Genomic DNA, 16,987 nt, shown 5'->3' with positions numbered 1-16,987 from the left:
TTCTCTTTGCAACATGATGATACCTAGGAGGCGTTTCGAGTTCTTCTATTGGAATTTGGAGTTCGATGCTATCTTGATTTCTTTCCAATATAACGTCTTTTAGTATTTCAACCGCACGTTTTCTTGTCTAATTAAGAATTTGACTTTATTTCATATTTACTAGTACATTGATCACATTTGTAGACCCAGCCATGATCATCCCAACCAAAGAACTGCATGCATCCCAGACATCCTGTATAAGTATGACAGATTGGAATCAAAACTTGTTAGCGACGCCCAGGTCCCACGACTTCATAAAACTGCTCAAGATTATCGCCACTGGTAAATCGAACTCATCATGCGACACCCACTCTTCCGCGCCACCCCTACTCGTGGCTATGGGGTCTAGTTCAACGAATACCTGGAACCATGAAATAAACCATGGATGAAGCTCACCAAATAGGCAAACATGCCACTGACCTGTCACTGACCTGCCGAATGCGCTTCCCCACTTCCCCAGACTTTCGCTTTTAGGCCCTGCTAAACGGAGATGTCCGTCGGCCGTATGGGGATATCGATTCGGCGCCATACAAATCAACGAGTCATCATCTTCCTCATGAGCGCGAATTATCCAATAGCCTCCCAGGGACAGACGAAGACCCAGGAAATCATGGTGTCGAACTCTACGAAGCTAGAGGTCTACCGGAACCCTCTGGAATTGACCTTGCTAAAAGATGGACGGGGTATTAAAGGCCCTGATGGAACTCCTTGGATTATTTTCCAGAACTATTTTGCTTTCTGCCTCTATAATTTTCCTGAACTGAACAGTGAGATTCATAAATCAGATAAAGTCTTCTGAGCTTGTCTTCTGCTTCCGCAACCATGTTCAAGAACATATTCCATAAACGACCCGAGGATGTATACGCCGAAAATCAACCTCCTAGAGAATCCGTCGGAGAATCGGTTTCTACGGTAGATCGTGAAAAAGCTCCTAGCGATGTCGTCGATACAGCCATTCCACTACTTACCTGGCGCTCCGCGGTGATGGGTCTTTTCGTGTCCATGGGAGGTTTCTTGTTTGGTTATGATACAGGCCAAATCTCTGGTTTTCTAGAGATGGAGAATTTTCTACAACGGTATGGTGAGCTAGGAAATGATGGGAAATACCATTTCAGTAATGCACGCTCTGGTCTTATTGTGGGCTTGGTAGGTTTCCCTTGGTTTCAATAACTTGCTAGTATCATATTATCGTGGAGGATACACACTTGCTAACATTCTATATAGCTTTCTATTGGTACTTTGATTGGAGCTTTGATCGCCGCACCTATTGCTGATCGCACAGGACGCAAGTGGTCCATCAGTGGCTGGTGTGTGATGGTCTCGGTTGGTATCACGGTCCAGATATCCTCCCCAGTCGGGAAGTGGTATCAAGTCGCTATGGGCCGTTGGGTAGCAGGATTAGGCGTTGGGGCATTATCTCTGCTTGTTCCCATGTATCAAGCCGAGTCTGGCCCCAGACATATTCGAGGGTCTCTCATCAGGTATGTGTTACGCTACCACAGCATACTTCGTTTTTGATCTGGTCTGACATTATGCTCAAAATTTTAGTACATACCAACTCTTCATCACACTGGGAATCTTCGTTGCCAACTGTATTAATTTCGGGACTGAAGCCCGTCCGGATACCGGTTCATGGCGTATTCCTATGGGCGTCACCTATATCTGGGCTCTGATCCTCGGCGTTGGCATGGCCTTTTTCCCGGAAAGCCCTCGATATGACTACCGGCATGGAAAGGTAGACAAAGCCATCAGCACACTTTCAAAGATCTATGGCATCCCGCGTAATCACCGGGCGCTGAAAATTGAATTCGAAGAGATCAAACAGAAGCACGATGAGGAAGTCCGCAATGGTCAAGTCAGTTGGGTCCAGCTCTTCAAGGCTCCAACAATGGGATACCGCGTTGCTGTCGGAGTTTCTCTTCAAGCTCTGCAACAGCTGACTGGCGCAAACTATTTCTTCTACTATGGGACCGTCGTCTTCAAAGGTGCGGGTATATCAAATAGTTATGTCACGCAGATGATTCTGGGTGCTGTCAATTTTGGAACCACTTTCCTCGGTCTCTACCTGATCGAACATTATGGTCGACGTCGATCTCTCATCGCAGGTGCCTTGTGGATGTTTGTTTGCTTTATGATATTCGCCTCTGTGGGCCACTTTTCTCTTGATCGAGATTTCCCGGAGCGTACCAAACCAGCTGGAACGGCGATGGTCGTCTTTGCCTGCCTGTTTATTCTGGGATTTGCCAGTACCTGGGGCCCGATGGTATGGACAATTATTGCTGAGTTGTATCCGTCACAATATCGAGCACGCGCTATGTCACTCGCCACTGCATCTAACTGGCTCTGGAATTTCCTGTTGGCTTTCTTCACGCCATTCATTGTCAGTGCCATTGACTTTCGTTTTGGGTATGTATTTGCCGGGTGTCTCTTCCTTGCTGCTGGCTTGGTATACTTCGCTGTTATTGAAGGTCAAGGCCGGACCCTGGAGGAGATCGATACTATGTATCTCATGAAGGTTAAGCCCTGGAAGAGCTCTAAATTCGAGTTCCCTGCTGATCCGAATATTATGCGTGGGTCATTCGATAAGGGGGAAGGAACTGGGTCTGCGGCTCATCTCGAGCCAACTGGTAGTGGTGGTGTTCGTGAAGAGCCGACTACTATTCCCGATACACGTCCTGGGGAGTAATTAGGACTTGCTGTCACTATCTCATTCAGTTTTTGTTGTATTCCTTTCATTTTACTATTGCTTCGAGATTTGATGGATACACGATGTATGCTTTTATGATTTTTATGATAATGAATGACTTTTTCCTTGCTTCTCTCTGCATTTTCCACGTTCTAGAGCTCTGGTGTTGGCATCTTGACAAGTACACCATCTAGATAGGCAGTCATATCATCCAACTCTTCTAACTCACCGGCCCATCCGATATATTGGTCTGGCCGAAGAACCAGCATCGCCCCACGATTTCTATCAACTCCCCATTTCTCATACCCTTTCCCTTGACAGTGTGGGTCCCAGGTACAGAAGCCATCACACCAGATATCATCATAACCCCAACCCATGACTGGGTCAAATGGACGCAGAATTTCAGGGAAATCAAAGAACTCAACTTCTTTCCAAGGGGCACTGTGTATAGTGACCACCCTAATCTGGTCTTTATACCCTGGGATATGAACATACCGGTGCAATGGAGAGATTTTAGTCTTATCCATCCCAGCTAACAGTCTCCCAAGAGTCTCGACTCTTTTCTTCTGCTCTTCAACCCGGACATCACCCGCGAGAATAATGATTCGAAATAGCCCGTCACTCTCAAATAATCTTGTTGTCCATCTTGAATTGCCCTCTGCCTGACTTTGCAGTTTGACAGGGGGGATTCGCTCCCCAGGAATCAAATTGCGTGCAGAAGCAGGTCGAATTTCTTCTGGATTCTTCCAAACCAGCGGACTAGCAGGATAATAAGCCTTCAAACCATCCGCAAAATCCATAAACTTCTCTACAACATCAACCATCCGCTCCGCTTTATCGGGATTAGAAACCCCGTCCTCATTTGTTTCGGTAAACTCGCCAGACCAAAGCCTATCGAATTCAAGTAACATCTCCGCCAATGGATGTCGTTCCGGCGTATAAGTTTCCAAAATAGCAGGATTTGCCGCACCAATCGCGACCATGGCGACTTTCCACCCAATATTGAATCCATCCTGCATACTCATATTCATACCAAGACCAACCTTGGGAGAATGGGTATGTACCGCATCACCCGCGAGATATATGCGAGACCCTTTATTGAAGGACGGCGCAACTCGTTGTCCGATTTGGTATGCGGTCCACCAGTCACAGATTTGGAAGTCAAAGGTGTAAGGGCTCATTATATTTCGAACTCGGGCTTTGATCATTTCTAGGGTTATTGCTGCGCGGTCGAAGCGGGTGTCTGATGTGTTGTTGACTATTTGTACGGGCACGTATAGTCGGACTAGATTTCTTTCACGAGGAATGACGAGGATTGTTCCTGAGGAGTGGGTAATCGTTCCTAGGCGACGCATATCCGCTGAAATGTTTTCAGTTAGCTAATACCTATTACAATAGGTACTGATATTGTTGGATGCGAGGCACTAACGGAAATTTGAGAGAGGGACTATATCAATGACACCCCTGCCAATTGTTTTAATTTTGACACTGCCAGTGGACTTTCGAATGACAGTGGTGTTCTAGACATACCATATATGATCTGTTACTGATCCCTCCAGAGGGATATTCACCTGTTTCCTGGTCCAGCTGTGCGCACCATCACAACCGATGATAAACTTCGCTTTGACGGTCTCTGTCCTGGTTTTTCGATGACGACTTTTCTGAATCAGTTCATCCCAATCATCAGGGAGCAAACTGCCTCTTCCTTGTCCATTGGCCATCTGTCGTCCAGACCCATTCGTACTAGTGATGAGGTGAGCTGGGTTTGCCTCTTCGTCACTTAGGGTACGAAGTTTCACCATGATAGGGTATGCATCAAGATCATTTTCCAGGTTCTCATCATATCCAAAGGACTCGGCAATGATCCCTCTTTCTACTTCAAGATCTGAGTATTCTCGAATTGCATCTATAACAAATCTCTCGATACGTCCTTGTGTTAGGAGCATATTGTGATGATTCGACTCGTTGATCTTTGGACTACAATGAGGTCCTTGTCGAGTCAGTTTCCCATTCTCATCCGGTACCTTATACTTCATCAGCCAAACTTCCTAGTCAGGCTTCCATTACGAATGCCAGTGGAAGAACAAACCCAGAAATTGGCTTCGACAGCTACATGACCTTCGTGGATGACACGATGCTGAAACCCCATGCTGTCAAATAGTTCGAGCGTCCTGGGACGTAGTCCATCCGCTTGACCAGTAAATACTTTTGTACCTCTCTTGTCAATAATTCGAGCTCGTACTCCGTATACAGCCATCCAGTATGCCACCATCAGGCCCGCCGGCCCGGCACCAACAATGAGCCTGTAATATCATGAGATGGTTCTTTGAGATTATCATTACGATGCTTACACATCTGTATGCGACTCCAAGTCCGCATCTTGAGTCTGTTCAATGTCTGCCTCTTGGTCCATGACGGAGTAGGGAAATCTACGTCGAGTATAATTTAGTATAATTGAAATCCACGATCCTTGGCATTCAAACCGAGAAATCGGACCTTCAATCCCTTATATTAGGAGCCATAGCTGTATCTATTATAGTGTGTCACCTAGTTCAGGTATTTGATGCAGTCATGTGTGCAATCTGCCTATTGATGCACGCTGACTCCAGCTACTTGCTCATATATCCATGGATGTAAAATACTACAATTGTAGTGTAGGTCAGACACATGGCGCCCAGGGAGATATTATTCTCTGTAATGCTTATCCTGGAACCCTCGAGACTAATTGATAATCCATCAAGACATGCCGGAGTAGTTTGGTCCGTCTGAGGATCTTATTTTCCGGACGGGTAGTTTCAAAGCCCGAGATGAGCCCACTCTTGATCCACTAAATCATCATTATTAAGCATTATCGCAAAGAGCATGAGAACATCAGAAGAATCATGTAAATAAGTTGGAGAATTTCTTTGTTGCTCGGGTGGAGTTTGGAGTCTACTAGTAACGGAGTGAGTAGGTACAGAGGCAATGGTTACTCTTTTAGACGTTTGTATAACATAGCGGGTCTATGCAATGCTTGCAGATGTTCGGATTACCCAACGACCAACATCGAGAACCATCTGAGTCAAAACATGAGCCAGTGGTTGCACAGGGATTAGCTGATCCAGGTGTCATGATGCCTTAGTACTAAGCTGTTCCTTGCATAGTATTAGCTCAATTGCATCGATCTTCCACCTTAAAAAAAGGTATTTCGTTACTTTGACTGCTCAATAACTAACATATAGACCTAAGATCTGAGTCAGCAAAACTACGCTATTTTGGGCACACCGAATAATGTATGCATTTCGACCAGTCTGACTCTTCAATAACCCCGCAGGAGATGCAGGAGTTTTTTTCCCGGTAGCTGCAGCGGATATTCTCGTGGCATTCGGATGGACCTAAATAGGGAAATCCGAAAGGGATCATCGATCTCCGCGTTGGTGGAAGTTGGGTTATTGTACATAATGTATGCAACTCCAGCCTAGTCACCCAGCCTCACGATGGGGTCAGCTACGGCTAATTCCACTGTAGACCGGAGCAGGGTCCTCCGAGTGGTTCCCGGTGTAGACGCTGGTGGACATAGCAGAACCAACGGTTGAGAGAATAGAGGCCCAGTCTCAGTCCATCTTGACCCGCGTTGCCGTGCAAATGGCTGAAGACTTGAGTGTCTTTTTTTTTTACTTATCCGATCTGTTGAGCTTTTGAGAATGCCCCTCGCTGAGTAAGCTAGATGATGATGCAACGATTTGCAGTGATTGATAGAAGATATAACATGCTGTTATGAGTATAATCTGACGTAGCTTGATAGAGCAGAAGATGAAGAAGAGAAAGAGTAATATAAATTGAAGATTGGAGGGAAATTCCATTGGTAAAACTCAGTGGTTACTCTGTCGAGGAAGGAACGAGGGGAGCACATCTGCTGCACCTTCTGTTTCTGTGCCCCACCACAGACATCATACCCCACCAACAAATACTCCCCCCCTCCTCTTCGCTCTCTCTCTTCCTCTTACTCTCTCCATCTCCCCTTAACTGAATTGTGTGTATTTCCTTGTTGATTTTCTGCTTCTCGGTAGTCTGCTAATCTCTTTCATTTCAGAATTCGCCATCATGGGTTACTCTGATCTGGACCAGTTGGCTATCAACACCATCCGTGTTCTCGCGGTATGTCTTGACATTCCCTATCATTCCCCTCTTCTATGAAGCAAAAAAAGGTTCTTCATGTGCAATTGGATTCTCTCCGATAAGCAATGCGATCCTTACGCATCTACTGCTGTTTCTGTAAAGACAAACATGAACTGACTCGAGTCCTCCTATCAGGTTGATGCCACCTCCAAGGCTAACTCGGGTCACCCCGGTGCCCCCATGGGCATGGCCCCTGTCTCCCACGTTCTATTCAACAAGTTCATGAACTTCAACCCCAAGAACCCTGACTGGGTCAACCGTGATCGTTTCGTTCTTTCGTATGTCTCACCACGTTGATATTGCAAGCAATGCGGACGCAAAATCAACTCCGCAGCTCCCCGGCGGCTTCCCCCGCTTCCCAAGATAGCCCAGAACAGCGCCTAATACTTCTTCTATCCATACAGCAACGGCCACGGCTGCATGCTGCAGTATGCTCTGCTGCATCTCTTCGGCTACCAGCTCTCTATGGATGACCTGAAGAACTTCCGTGTATGTGATCAATCTCTCTGTGGCGTTGCGCCACCCAGTCATGCTACGGAATTGACTTGCTGATTCTCTCCCCGCAGCAACTCGACAGCATCACCCCCGGTCACCCCGAGGCTCACGACACTCCCGGAATTGAGGTCACCACTGGTCCTCTGGGCCAGGGTTTCTCCAACGCTGTTGGTCTGGCCATTGCTCAGGCTCACTCCGCCGGTGTCTACAACAAGCCCGGCTTCGAGCTCTTCAACAACTACACCTACACCTTCTTCGGCGATGGCTGCGCTATGGAGGGTATCGCCAGTGAGGCCGCCTCCATGGCCGGTCACTTGAAGCTGGGCAACCTCATCGCCATCTACGATGACAACCACATTTCCATTGGTGAGGATCGACCCGAATGTACCCGTGAAGCACGCGGTCAAAGCTAACGCTATTCCCTAGATGGTGACACCAAGTGTGCTTTCACCGAGGACGTCATGAAGCGCTTCGAGGCCTACGGCTGGCACACCGAGTGGGTCAAGGACGGTGACAACGACCTTGAGGGCATCGAGGCTGCCATCCGCAAGTGCCAGCAGGTCACTGACAAGCCCTCCGTTATCAAGCTCACCACCACCATCGGTTTCGGCTCCAAGCTCGCCGGTACTGGAGGTGTTCACGGTAACCCTCTCAAGGCTGATGACGCTCAGCACGTCAAGAGCCAGTTCGGTTTCGACCCCAACCAGAGCTTCGTCGTTCCCCAACAGGTCTACGACCTCTACCAGAAGCACTCTGCCGAAGGTGCCGCTAAGGAGCAGGAGTGGAACCAGCTCTTCGAGAAGTACCAGCAGTCTCACCCCACCGAGGGTGCTGACCTCGCCCGTCGTCTGTCTGGCAAGCTCCCCGAGGGCTGGGAGAAGAGCCTCCCCACCTACAAGTCCACTGACGCCGCTGTCGCGTCCCGTAAGCTGTCGGAGGCCGTCTTGGAGAAGATCCACGATGTCATCCCCGAGCTGCTGTCCGGTTCTGCCGACTTGACTGGCTCTAACAACACCCGCTGGAAGAACGCCGTTGACTTCCAGCCCCCCGAGTATGGCATTGGTGAGTGGTCTGGTCGTTATCTCCGCTACGGTGTCCGTGAGCACGCCATGGCTGCTGTCATGAACGGTCTCGCCGCCTACGGTACCGTCATCCCCGCCGGTGGTACTTTCCTGAACTTCGTCTCATACGCCGCCGGTGCCGTTCGTCTGTCTGCTCTGTCTCGCGTTCGTGTCATCCACGTCGCTACCCACGACTCCATCGGTCTGGGTGAGGACGGCCCTACTCACCAGCCTATCGAGACTCTGGCCCACTTCCGTGCTCTGCCTAACTGCATGGTCTGGCGCCCTGCTGACGGTAACGAGACCAGCGCTGCCTACTACATGGCTCTGACCTCCAAGCACACTCCCTCCATTCTGGCCCTGACCCGCCAGAACCTGCCCCAGCTGGAGAACTCCACCATCGAGAACGCCATCCGCGGTGGTTACGTTGCCGTCGAGACCCCCAACGCTGCTGTCACTCTGATCTCCACCGGTTCCGAGGTCAGCATCTGTATCGAGGCTGCCGAATACCTCCAGAAGAACCACGGCATTGCTGCCCGTGTTGTCTCCGTGCCCTGCTTCGAGGTCTTCGATGCTCAGGACAAGGAGTACCGCCTCAAGGTTCTCCCCGACGGCATCCCCGTTCTGTCCGTCGAGGCCTGCTCCACCATGGGCTGGGAGCGCTACTCTCACGAGCAGTTCGGTCTCAACCGCTTCGGTGCCTCTGGCCCCTACAAGCAGGTGTACGAGGTATGTATATCCGAATCTACATTCAAACGCTGTCCAGTGCTAATCTTTTCCAGAAATTCGAGTTCACCCCCGCTGGTATCTCCAAGCGTGCCATTGCCACCATTGACTTCTACAAGGGTCACGGCGTGCGCTCCCCCATCAACCGGGCTTTCCAGCAGATCCTGTAAGGAACGAGATATGTCAAAATGTTTGTGCTTTTTAGGTAAGAGGCGACAGCCCTTATACTCGATATTTCAAGACAATAGAGCGATGTCTGTTACATTTTGCGTGCACAGTAATTAGTAGTTCGGGACGTAGTGTAGCACTGTCCATGATTGTCATATTCGTAATTCATTGGACCAAGCATGATGAGCCTGGATGATGCTTAAGTTAATGGCCGATTCGTCTCCGATATCTCATTAGTGAAGGCTGCTCAGATGATAGTGAAGCACTACTGTATGGTATGTTGGTATCCTTTGCATCTATCACACTGAATATCACAGCCTGACTTATCTGACACTATGAAAAGACCACCTAAGATTGTTTCTGCAACTCAAGCACATCCCTCAACATTCTCTCTTTCTTCGCCCGTGTATTCGCCGTCACCGTCGGTCCATACGCCTCCTCCGTCTGACGAACCACTTCATCCCTCCATTTCTCCCTTTGTCCAACATTCTCCCCCTCAGCATCACGCTGCGCATCAGTCAAAATATCAATCTGTCCCAATTGCCCCCAAACATCCTGAACCGTCGGCGCAAGCTTCTGCAAAAACGCCCCAATGCCCCCCTCTCCACCACCAGCATGATAACTCTCGAAAACACCACTTCCCGCCCACCTCGGTCCAAGACTGGCTGTGACAATTGAATCTAGATCCTGCGCCGATACAACTCCTTCACCAACAAGGTAAGAAGCTTCTCGCAGTAGTGCGAATGCGAGTCTATTTCCCACGAACCCGGGGATTTCTTTTCGTAAGATGATAGGACGACAGTGTTGCACGGATTCACTCCGAGTCTGGTCTAGATTCTGAGAAGAATTCTTCGTCTTCGGACCTGGGACATTTTCGAAATAGGTTTTTACAAATTCCACTCGCTCGGCTTTTGTATGTGGACCTGGGACAATTTCCACTAGGGGCATTATATGTGGTGGATTAAATGGGTGTGCGACGACCAGTCTTTGTGCAATATCAGATGGGGATTTCTCTGATTGTGCCGAGACGGGGATTCCAGAGGAACTACTCCAAAGATGAGCAGTGGGATCTGCGTATTTAGAGACTTGGTTCCAGAGCTCTTGTTTCGAGTCTGTTCTTTCGGGACTTTGTTCTTGGATTATGGTTGCTTTTTCGACGGCTTCGCGGAGGGAAGTCGCTATTTTTAGTCGGGATGTTGATAGGAGATGGGTTATTGGGTCTTTCTCTTGGGTCTCCTGGGTGGTTTCGAGATATGAGGGTAATTGATTGTGAACTTGGGTTGTGAAGTCTTCTCTTGGGTCGTAGATTGTTACTCGTGTGTCTGGTCTTCGGAGGTGTAGGGCTACCATTGACAAGCCAATTGTTCCTGCACCGAGAATGGCGATGTGGTGAGTGTATTCTGACATTGTTGTTGGCTTTAAATTCAGGTGGTTGAGAAAGTGAGAGCTAGAAAGATGATATGAGATAAATTGGAAAGGGAAGTTCCTGAAAATGGGGAATTGGTTTGATAGCGGGGCATGCGGGGATTCCGAGGTTAAATTGGCCGCTATGAGAGTGTATACATAGTCATTAACTCTATAAGCTTCAATCGGGCATTTCATGTAATATATACAGCTGGAATTAATTCCATTAGCTAGTCGTAGGGCACAATTGATTATCATGTATTGCAGAGAGACCATCATTTCCGTGTATATAATGGACGGAGTGCATAGGATAGCCCTATGCATTGATCAACGAGCCGAAACACTTCCAATGTTTGGATAGATGCTAATTCTATCAAGGTGCCAGCGCAATTGTTCCACGTATGATGTTATGAAGGAAGTATATATTGGATTGAAGCAAGCTCATAACCCACTGAACTGCTGCAGTAGAACCGTCTTCATAATATCCCGTATACTTAATTTCATGTACCAATTAGTACTTCTATGTTCAAAATTCTACAAAAACCGCACAAAATATCGAGAATCGAATTCATTCATCATGATATAATTCATTACCCTAACTTTTCAGAGCGAACCCATATATAGGAACCATTTAGTTGCCCAGAGCCTTGCGGGCGAAGTTGGGCAGGACAAAGCTGGCGCGGTGAATGTCCTGGTTGTAGTAACGGCACAGCTTCTCCTCCTCCTCGCGTGTCCAGGAGCGGAGGGGCTCCTTGACATTGCGGTTGGCGTCCTTGCAGCAGACCATGAAGCCAATCTGGCCGGAGGGATAGGTGGGGATGGTGGTGTAGGCGTACTCGGCGACGGGGAAGACCTCCTTGCAGGACTTCTTCAGGTCGGCGATGAGAGAAAGGTGGAGCCATTGGTTCTCGGCTGTATAGACAGAAGGCACAGTTCCGCGAAACCGAGCCCGTAAAGCGGGTTGGTTGCGGGGTGGTGCGAAAAGGTTAGCCTAGGAACAGAAAACGAGAGAGAAAAGTAGGGGGGAAAAAGAAAAGAAAAAAAGAGAGAAAGAAAGAAAGAAAAAGCGAAAGAAGAGAAAAGAAGTTACAAAGAAATTGAAGATTGGGGAATTGAGATAAGGGGAGAAGAGTTGGGCAAGATGTAACGAGACGATGCAAAGGAAAGGCAACGAACAACCTTGAGTAGTAATGACACCGCCCTCGCGCAGGGCATCGTTAAGAAGCTCGAAGTAAGGCTTCTGGAAGAGAGTCTCGGCAGGACCCTCAGGGTCGGAGGAGTCAGTGATGATAACATCGAACTCGTTCTTGTGAGTCTTGAGGAACTCGAAGCCATCGCCAACGTGGGTGGTGGCGTTGGGGTGCTGGAAGCCAACGGACATGCCGGGGAGGTACTTCTTGGAGAGACGAATGACAGCCTCATCAATATCACAGAGGATGGCCTCCTCGACGGACTCGTGCTTGACGACCTCACGGAGGACACCACCGTCACCACCACCGATGACGAGGACCTTCTTAGGGTTGGGGTGGGAGTTAAGGGCCAGGTGGGTGATCATCTCCTGGTAAGAGAACTCATCACGCTCGGTGCACTGGATGACATTGTCCAGGACGAGGACAGTGCCGTAGTCGCTGCTCTCGAAGATGAGGACATCCTGATACTTGGACTTCTCGTGGTGCAGGATCTGGTTGACCTTGAGGCTCATAGCCTGACCGGGCCACATGCCGGACTTCTCAGAGAACCAGCCATCTAAAAAAAAAAAGAAAAGAATTGAATATTAATCAAGTGTAAATCAAGCTAGCAATTGGACTTTTGAATTGAGGGGAGACGTAGTGAAAGTTGAGGGGAGCAAGTGGGATGATGCTGCATCCGATGGCGGGGTAGTAGAAAGATCCGATCAAATCGGAGTATAAAAAAAAATCAAACATTGACTGAGAGAGGGGAAGGGGAGGAGGAAAATCAATTGAACATACCCTGGATGGTAGGGTGAGTGAGCTCGCTCATAATGGAAGAAGTAAATCGACGAGAAAATAAAGATCGAGGGGGACGTAGAGAAGGAAAAAGAAGAGAACGAAGCATGCGAGAAGAAAAGAGGGCCGGCGGAAGTTTGGCTGTTTTGGGCCGCGAGATTTTTTACTTGCGGTTGGGTCGAGTGGGGCGTTTTTCGAAGTTGTTCGGCCAGTTGGAGAGGAGAAGAAGAGATGAAGAGAGAAGAAGAGAAAGCAGAAGATGTAAAAAGAGGTCGGAATCAGCTGGGGAAATAAGACAGAGGAATGATTGAAGGATTGGATTCTGGGCGGTTGGTGAGGGCCAGTTGTACTACATATACGGGAGTATAGTGCTGAGGACTACAGTATATGAGGGCATAGAGAATCAGCCAATCGAGATAATCCGAATGATGCTGACAGTCAATCCCGGATTTACTTGATCAATTACTGTTCAAAATATGTGCAAATATATGGAAATGAAATAAGACAAAGGAACAAACAAGTCAATTGCTTTCTACTGTACATGTGATACAGCTGCGCCGGCCTTTAATCGTCCGACTTCCTGGTATACCCAAGATTCCATTTCCCAGACATCCCCTCCAAAAAATCAATTGAAACAAATGATATCAATGAGTTTATTCCTCACCGCCCTCTAGCATACGGCCGGGCTTGGACTGCAGGTAGTGGTTGCTGCAAGATGGTCAGTACAGGCGAAATCAAGCATAAGGAGAATCTTGGACTCCTGGTGGGAAATTGGAGATCTTACCGCTCAACAGCCCAGTTCATAGCAGCGTAGGCAATGACGAAGGGAGGCACAACGTAAAGGACCTGGCCACGGAAACGACGGAAAGTGTTGAAGATGGCGGCGTGGAAAGCACCAGCGAAGGGGCGCTGACGGTTGGAGGAGAGGGCATAGGTCGCAATGCGCTGGGGAGTAGGGCAGCCTATAAAAGAGAGAGAGCCGTCAGTTAGTATGGGAATTTCCAGTTCACAGTATAATCGTCCTGATTCCAATATAGTCGCAATGCAAGAGTCGAGACGGATAATGGTGGTCGTGGTCGTCGTATCTCGTGCAGTTGCGAAATCGGAAACCTCAGGGAAAAACAATTGCGAACGTACCGAACTCGCCCCAGTTGCCAATGAAACTAAGAACATGGAATTAGTATAATTATTCAGCTTTCCTTCTAGTCATTGGTGCCGGTCGTGAAGGGACACTCGATCAAGTCTGATCAGAGCGGGTGTGTTCGGACATCACGACGCATCCGTCCCCTCCAGCCACCAACCAGATTGGTGAGAAAAGGGAAGACTCACTGGCCGGTCTTAGGATTGACGGAACCACCCATGGTGAAAAGATCGGAATCTCGCGCGAAGAAAGTGGGAGGAGAGTGGAAGGAATTGGTGGTTGACTGAAGGAGATTGGAAAAGGTGAAGTTCGGGTGAAGTTGGGGGAGGCCTAGCGCACTAAACCCAATCGGGTCAACTTCCAACTTCGTCTTTTCTAAGCAGCTTCAACTTCACATCGTCCATCTCTTCCCCTCCCCTCACTTCCCCTCCATCATCGCCATGGCCAACGCTCTCTATAACATTTACCGGCTGGCCGGCCCGGTGGCCGCCGGTGCGATTCTTTGGAATGCCTCGATTTACGATGTTCGGGGTGGTACACGCGCCGTCATCTTCGATCGTTTGTCCGGTGTGCAGGAGTCAGTCGTCAACGAAGGCACCCACTTCCTGATCCCCTGGTTGCAACGAGCTATTGTCTATGATGTTCGCACAAAGCCTCGTAACATTTCGACAACAACCGGAAGTAAGGATTTGCAGATGGTCAGCTTGACGCTGCGTGTGCTACACCGTCCGGAGGTGCCGAAGCTGCCGCAGATCTACCAGGTAAGAGAGCTAGACGGTCATTACCATAGTCAACAAGAAATACGTCCACAAACTTAACACATATTCAACTTGGATAGTCATATGGTACCGATTACGACGAGCGTGTTCTCCCCTCCATCGGTAATGAAGTCCTCAAGGCCATCGTCGCCCAATTCGACGCCGCCGAGCTTATCACACAACGTGAGGCCGTATCCAACCGCATCCGTACCGACCTTCTCAAGCGTGCCTCGCAATTTAACATCGCCCTGGAGGATGTGTCAATTACCCACATGACCTTCGGCAAGGAGTTCACTCGTGCCGTTGAGCAAAAGCAGATCGCCCAGCAAGACGCCGAGCGGGCACGATTCATCGTCGAGCGTGCGGAGCAGGAGCGTCAAGCCAACGTTATCCGAGCTGAGGGTGAAGCCGAGAGTGCCGACATTATCAGCAAGGCCGTCGCTAAGGCCGGCAACGGTCTTATTGAGATCCGTCGTATCGATGCCAGCCGTGAAATCGCCCAGACTCTGTCCAACAACCCCAACGTCACATATCTGCCTGGTGGCGAGGGCAAGGAAGGCGGCAAGAGCACTAGCTTGTTGCTGGGTCTACGAAGCTAAAAGGAAGAAAGAATTTGACGGAGAAGGAAATATGGATTTGAAGGAGGGCGGTGTTTGGCGGCGCCCCGTTGTTATTTCTCGAATTCATTCCGAGAAGCTGTACCATTTAATCGCCAATCCGCGTGTCCAAGGGTACCGATGAGCTATGGCATGCTCCCTCGACACGGCAGATGGGCTTTACCTGTTCATCTTGATTTATTTTCTGCACTGTAGCAATACCAATACCTCTACTCCAAGTGATACTATTACTGTGACTGTTCATGTAGGGATAATCACTGATATACACTAGTTCTTGTAGTTTCAACTTTCCAGGGCTGCAGACATAGCTTCACAATCTACGGTATAAATGTAGTTGAAACCGCATATCTTCCAAACCCGCACCCTCGCCAACCTCATACCGCAATCGCTCAGCATCACGTCTCCACCATCGTGAATCCTGCGTATAAATCCTCTCCCACTTGCCCTCCGCCACAGAAAGCAATGTATGATCAAGAAGAAACTTCATAGGATAATTCCTCTCCACCGGATTCCCATCCTTGTCCTTCCCCATTTTCAAAGTCGAGTAGCTACCAGGACTATCGACCACCAACAAGACCGCATTCGAAGGAAGAATCTCCGACAAACGAAGTAGAAATCCCGTAGTTTTAGCCATGGATGTAGAGAACAGCTCATTCAGCGTAAACATGAGCGTCACAAGAAGTGCGTTCTCAGAAGAATTCGCTTCCAAAAACACATCCTTCAATTGATCCTCGGACATTCCCAAGATATCAGCTCTCTGAAACGAAACAGAGAATGCCCCATTCCCACTTCCATCACCATCTACGGGCACAAGTGGCGGTTGATACTCGGAAGACCTTAATGTAGGCACAGCATCAGAAGCAACAGTCTTCTCCAATCTTCTCACAACACCCGACCAATCCGCAATATCAACCGCAGCAACAGAAAGAACCGACTTGACTCGCCCTTCTATTTGAGATTCATTTCCAGTCTCATCTTTATTCTCCTCCTCCTCATCCTCCAACGAAAGTTGCCCCAGTCCATCTTCAACGCCAAGTCCAAAATCAAGAGCCCTCCATGCACCAGCAAGTGCAACGATTTCAGCACCAGCCCCGCCACCAATACAAACGGCCTTCGTAGAATATACACTCTTCCTCCGGGCCAAACACTCCTTTCTCATCCATTGTAACACCCCTCTAAAAAGACCCGCATATCCCAAAGCGCGCGCCGCACTCCATCGCAACGCATACGCGCGCAGTAAATCCTCGCCTGCATCTGTGAACGCCGAGTCAAAGTCGCGCTGGTAAAGATGGGATTTTATCGTTTGAATAAGTGTTTTTGTATCTAATTCTCGTTCTTCGGGAGTCTCTTTTGATGTAGACGCGGAAGATGCGGGGTTGGAAGGGAGAAGGGCGGATTTGAAGATGTCTAGGGTGAGTTGTTGTAATTGAAGTGGAATTGGGGTGTTAAAGTCGATTGGGGATTCGGAGCCGTCATGATTGCTGGTGTTGGGTTTACGGGGTTGTTTCGAGGGTTGGCGGGGTGGTTTTTGGGGTTTTGAGGTTGGTTTTTGCTTGGGTCTTTTGCGGTCTGTTTGTTTCGGCGGCATTTTGGATGTTTTTCTTGCTCGGTATATTATGATTCAAGGGCTGTGAGATTCTTTGAAAGGCTTTACTAAGCCTAGAGGTAGGATTTAAGTGTTTAGTGGGTGAAGTTAAGCTGAAGTTGAGAACATTTGGAGTCCTCGGAATTTTGGCTTATCGCAGGGTAGGTAATCAGTCAAATTGC

General features: G+C 48.7%; 8 protein-coding genes across 8 annotated transcripts; 3 read left to right on the top strand and 5 right to left on the bottom strand.

Annotated features, from left to right (window-relative positions):
* Window positions 1-861: 861 nt before the first annotated feature.
* Window positions 862-2,725, top strand: N7469_008375 (sugar porter family MFS transporter; the record flags this gene model as incomplete). The annotated part of the gene is made up of 3 exons (XM_056647293.1): window positions 862-1,185; window positions 1,264-1,520; window positions 1,588-2,725. 3 exons carry the CDS (start codon window positions 862-864, stop codon window positions 2,723-2,725), a joined length of 1,719 nt encoding a protein of 572 aa, XP_056498844.1.
* Window positions 2,726-2,877: 152 nt separating this feature from the next.
* On the bottom strand, window positions 2,878-5,138 carry N7469_008374 (putative phenol 2-monooxygenase; the record flags this gene model as incomplete). Its single annotated transcript, XM_056647292.1, has 5 exons — window positions 2,878-4,085; window positions 4,155-4,189; window positions 4,256-4,749; window positions 4,815-5,028; window positions 5,077-5,138. 5 exons carry the CDS (start codon window positions 5,136-5,138, stop codon window positions 2,878-2,880), a joined length of 2,013 nt encoding a protein of 670 aa, XP_056498843.1.
* A 1,670-nt stretch (window positions 5,139-6,808) lies between these two features.
* Window positions 6,809-9,335, top strand: tktA (transketolase tktA; the record flags this gene model as incomplete). The annotated part of the gene is made up of 6 exons (XM_056647291.1): window positions 6,809-6,862; window positions 7,019-7,161; window positions 7,288-7,372; window positions 7,450-7,744; window positions 7,805-9,168; window positions 9,222-9,335. The coding sequence occupies 6 exons, from the start codon at window positions 6,809-6,811 to the stop codon at window positions 9,333-9,335; spliced, it is 2,055 nt and encodes a 684-aa protein (XP_056498842.1).
* A 346-nt stretch (window positions 9,336-9,681) lies between these two features.
* N7469_008372 (Dehydrogenase multihelical) lies at window positions 9,682-10,740 on the bottom strand (the record flags this gene model as incomplete). Its single annotated transcript, XM_056647290.1, has 1 exon — window positions 9,682-10,740. The coding sequence occupies one exon, from the start codon at window positions 10,738-10,740 to the stop codon at window positions 9,682-9,684; it is 1,059 nt and encodes a 352-aa protein (XP_056498841.1).
* Window positions 10,741-11,368: 628 nt separating this feature from the next.
* Window positions 11,369-12,738, bottom strand: N7469_008371 (spermidine synthase; the record flags this gene model as incomplete). Its single annotated transcript, XM_056647289.1, has 3 exons — window positions 11,369-11,649; window positions 11,917-12,483; window positions 12,708-12,738. The coding sequence occupies 3 exons, from the start codon at window positions 12,736-12,738 to the stop codon at window positions 11,369-11,371; spliced, it is 879 nt and encodes a 292-aa protein (XP_056498840.1).
* Window positions 12,739-13,357: 619 nt separating this feature from the next.
* On the bottom strand, window positions 13,358-14,065 carry N7469_008370 (ubiquinol--cytochrome-c reductase subunit 8; the record flags this gene model as incomplete). The annotated part of the gene is made up of 4 exons (XM_056647288.1): window positions 13,358-13,412; window positions 13,489-13,666; window positions 13,842-13,867; window positions 14,034-14,065. The coding sequence occupies 4 exons, from the start codon at window positions 14,063-14,065 to the stop codon at window positions 13,358-13,360; spliced, it is 291 nt and encodes a 96-aa protein (XP_056498839.1).
* Window positions 14,066-14,285: 220 nt separating this feature from the next.
* On the top strand, window positions 14,286-15,202 carry phb1 (prohibitin subunit PHB1; the record flags this gene model as incomplete). The annotated part of the gene is made up of 2 exons (XM_056647287.1): window positions 14,286-14,606; window positions 14,684-15,202. 2 exons carry the CDS (start codon window positions 14,286-14,288, stop codon window positions 15,200-15,202), a joined length of 840 nt encoding a protein of 279 aa, XP_056498838.1.
* Window positions 15,203-15,530: 328 nt separating this feature from the next.
* N7469_008368 (25S rRNA (uracil2843-N3)-methyltransferase) lies at window positions 15,531-16,808 on the bottom strand (the record flags this gene model as incomplete). Its single annotated transcript, XM_056647286.1, has 1 exon — window positions 15,531-16,808. The coding sequence occupies one exon, from the start codon at window positions 16,806-16,808 to the stop codon at window positions 15,531-15,533; it is 1,278 nt and encodes a 425-aa protein (XP_056498837.1).
* Window positions 16,809-16,987: the final 179 nt, after the last annotated feature.

Source organism: Penicillium citrinum (assembly GCF_028827155.1).
Source record: "Penicillium citrinum strain IBT 23319 chromosome Unknown utg000007l:1.0-2040159.0:1.0-2041076.0, whole genome shotgun sequence".
In the NCBI taxonomy this organism is placed as follows: Eukaryota; Fungi; Ascomycota; class Eurotiomycetes; order Eurotiales; family Aspergillaceae; genus Penicillium; species Penicillium citrinum.
The sequence above is the reverse complement of the archived record's forward strand: the minus strand, read 5'-3'. Positions and strand labels throughout refer to the sequence as shown.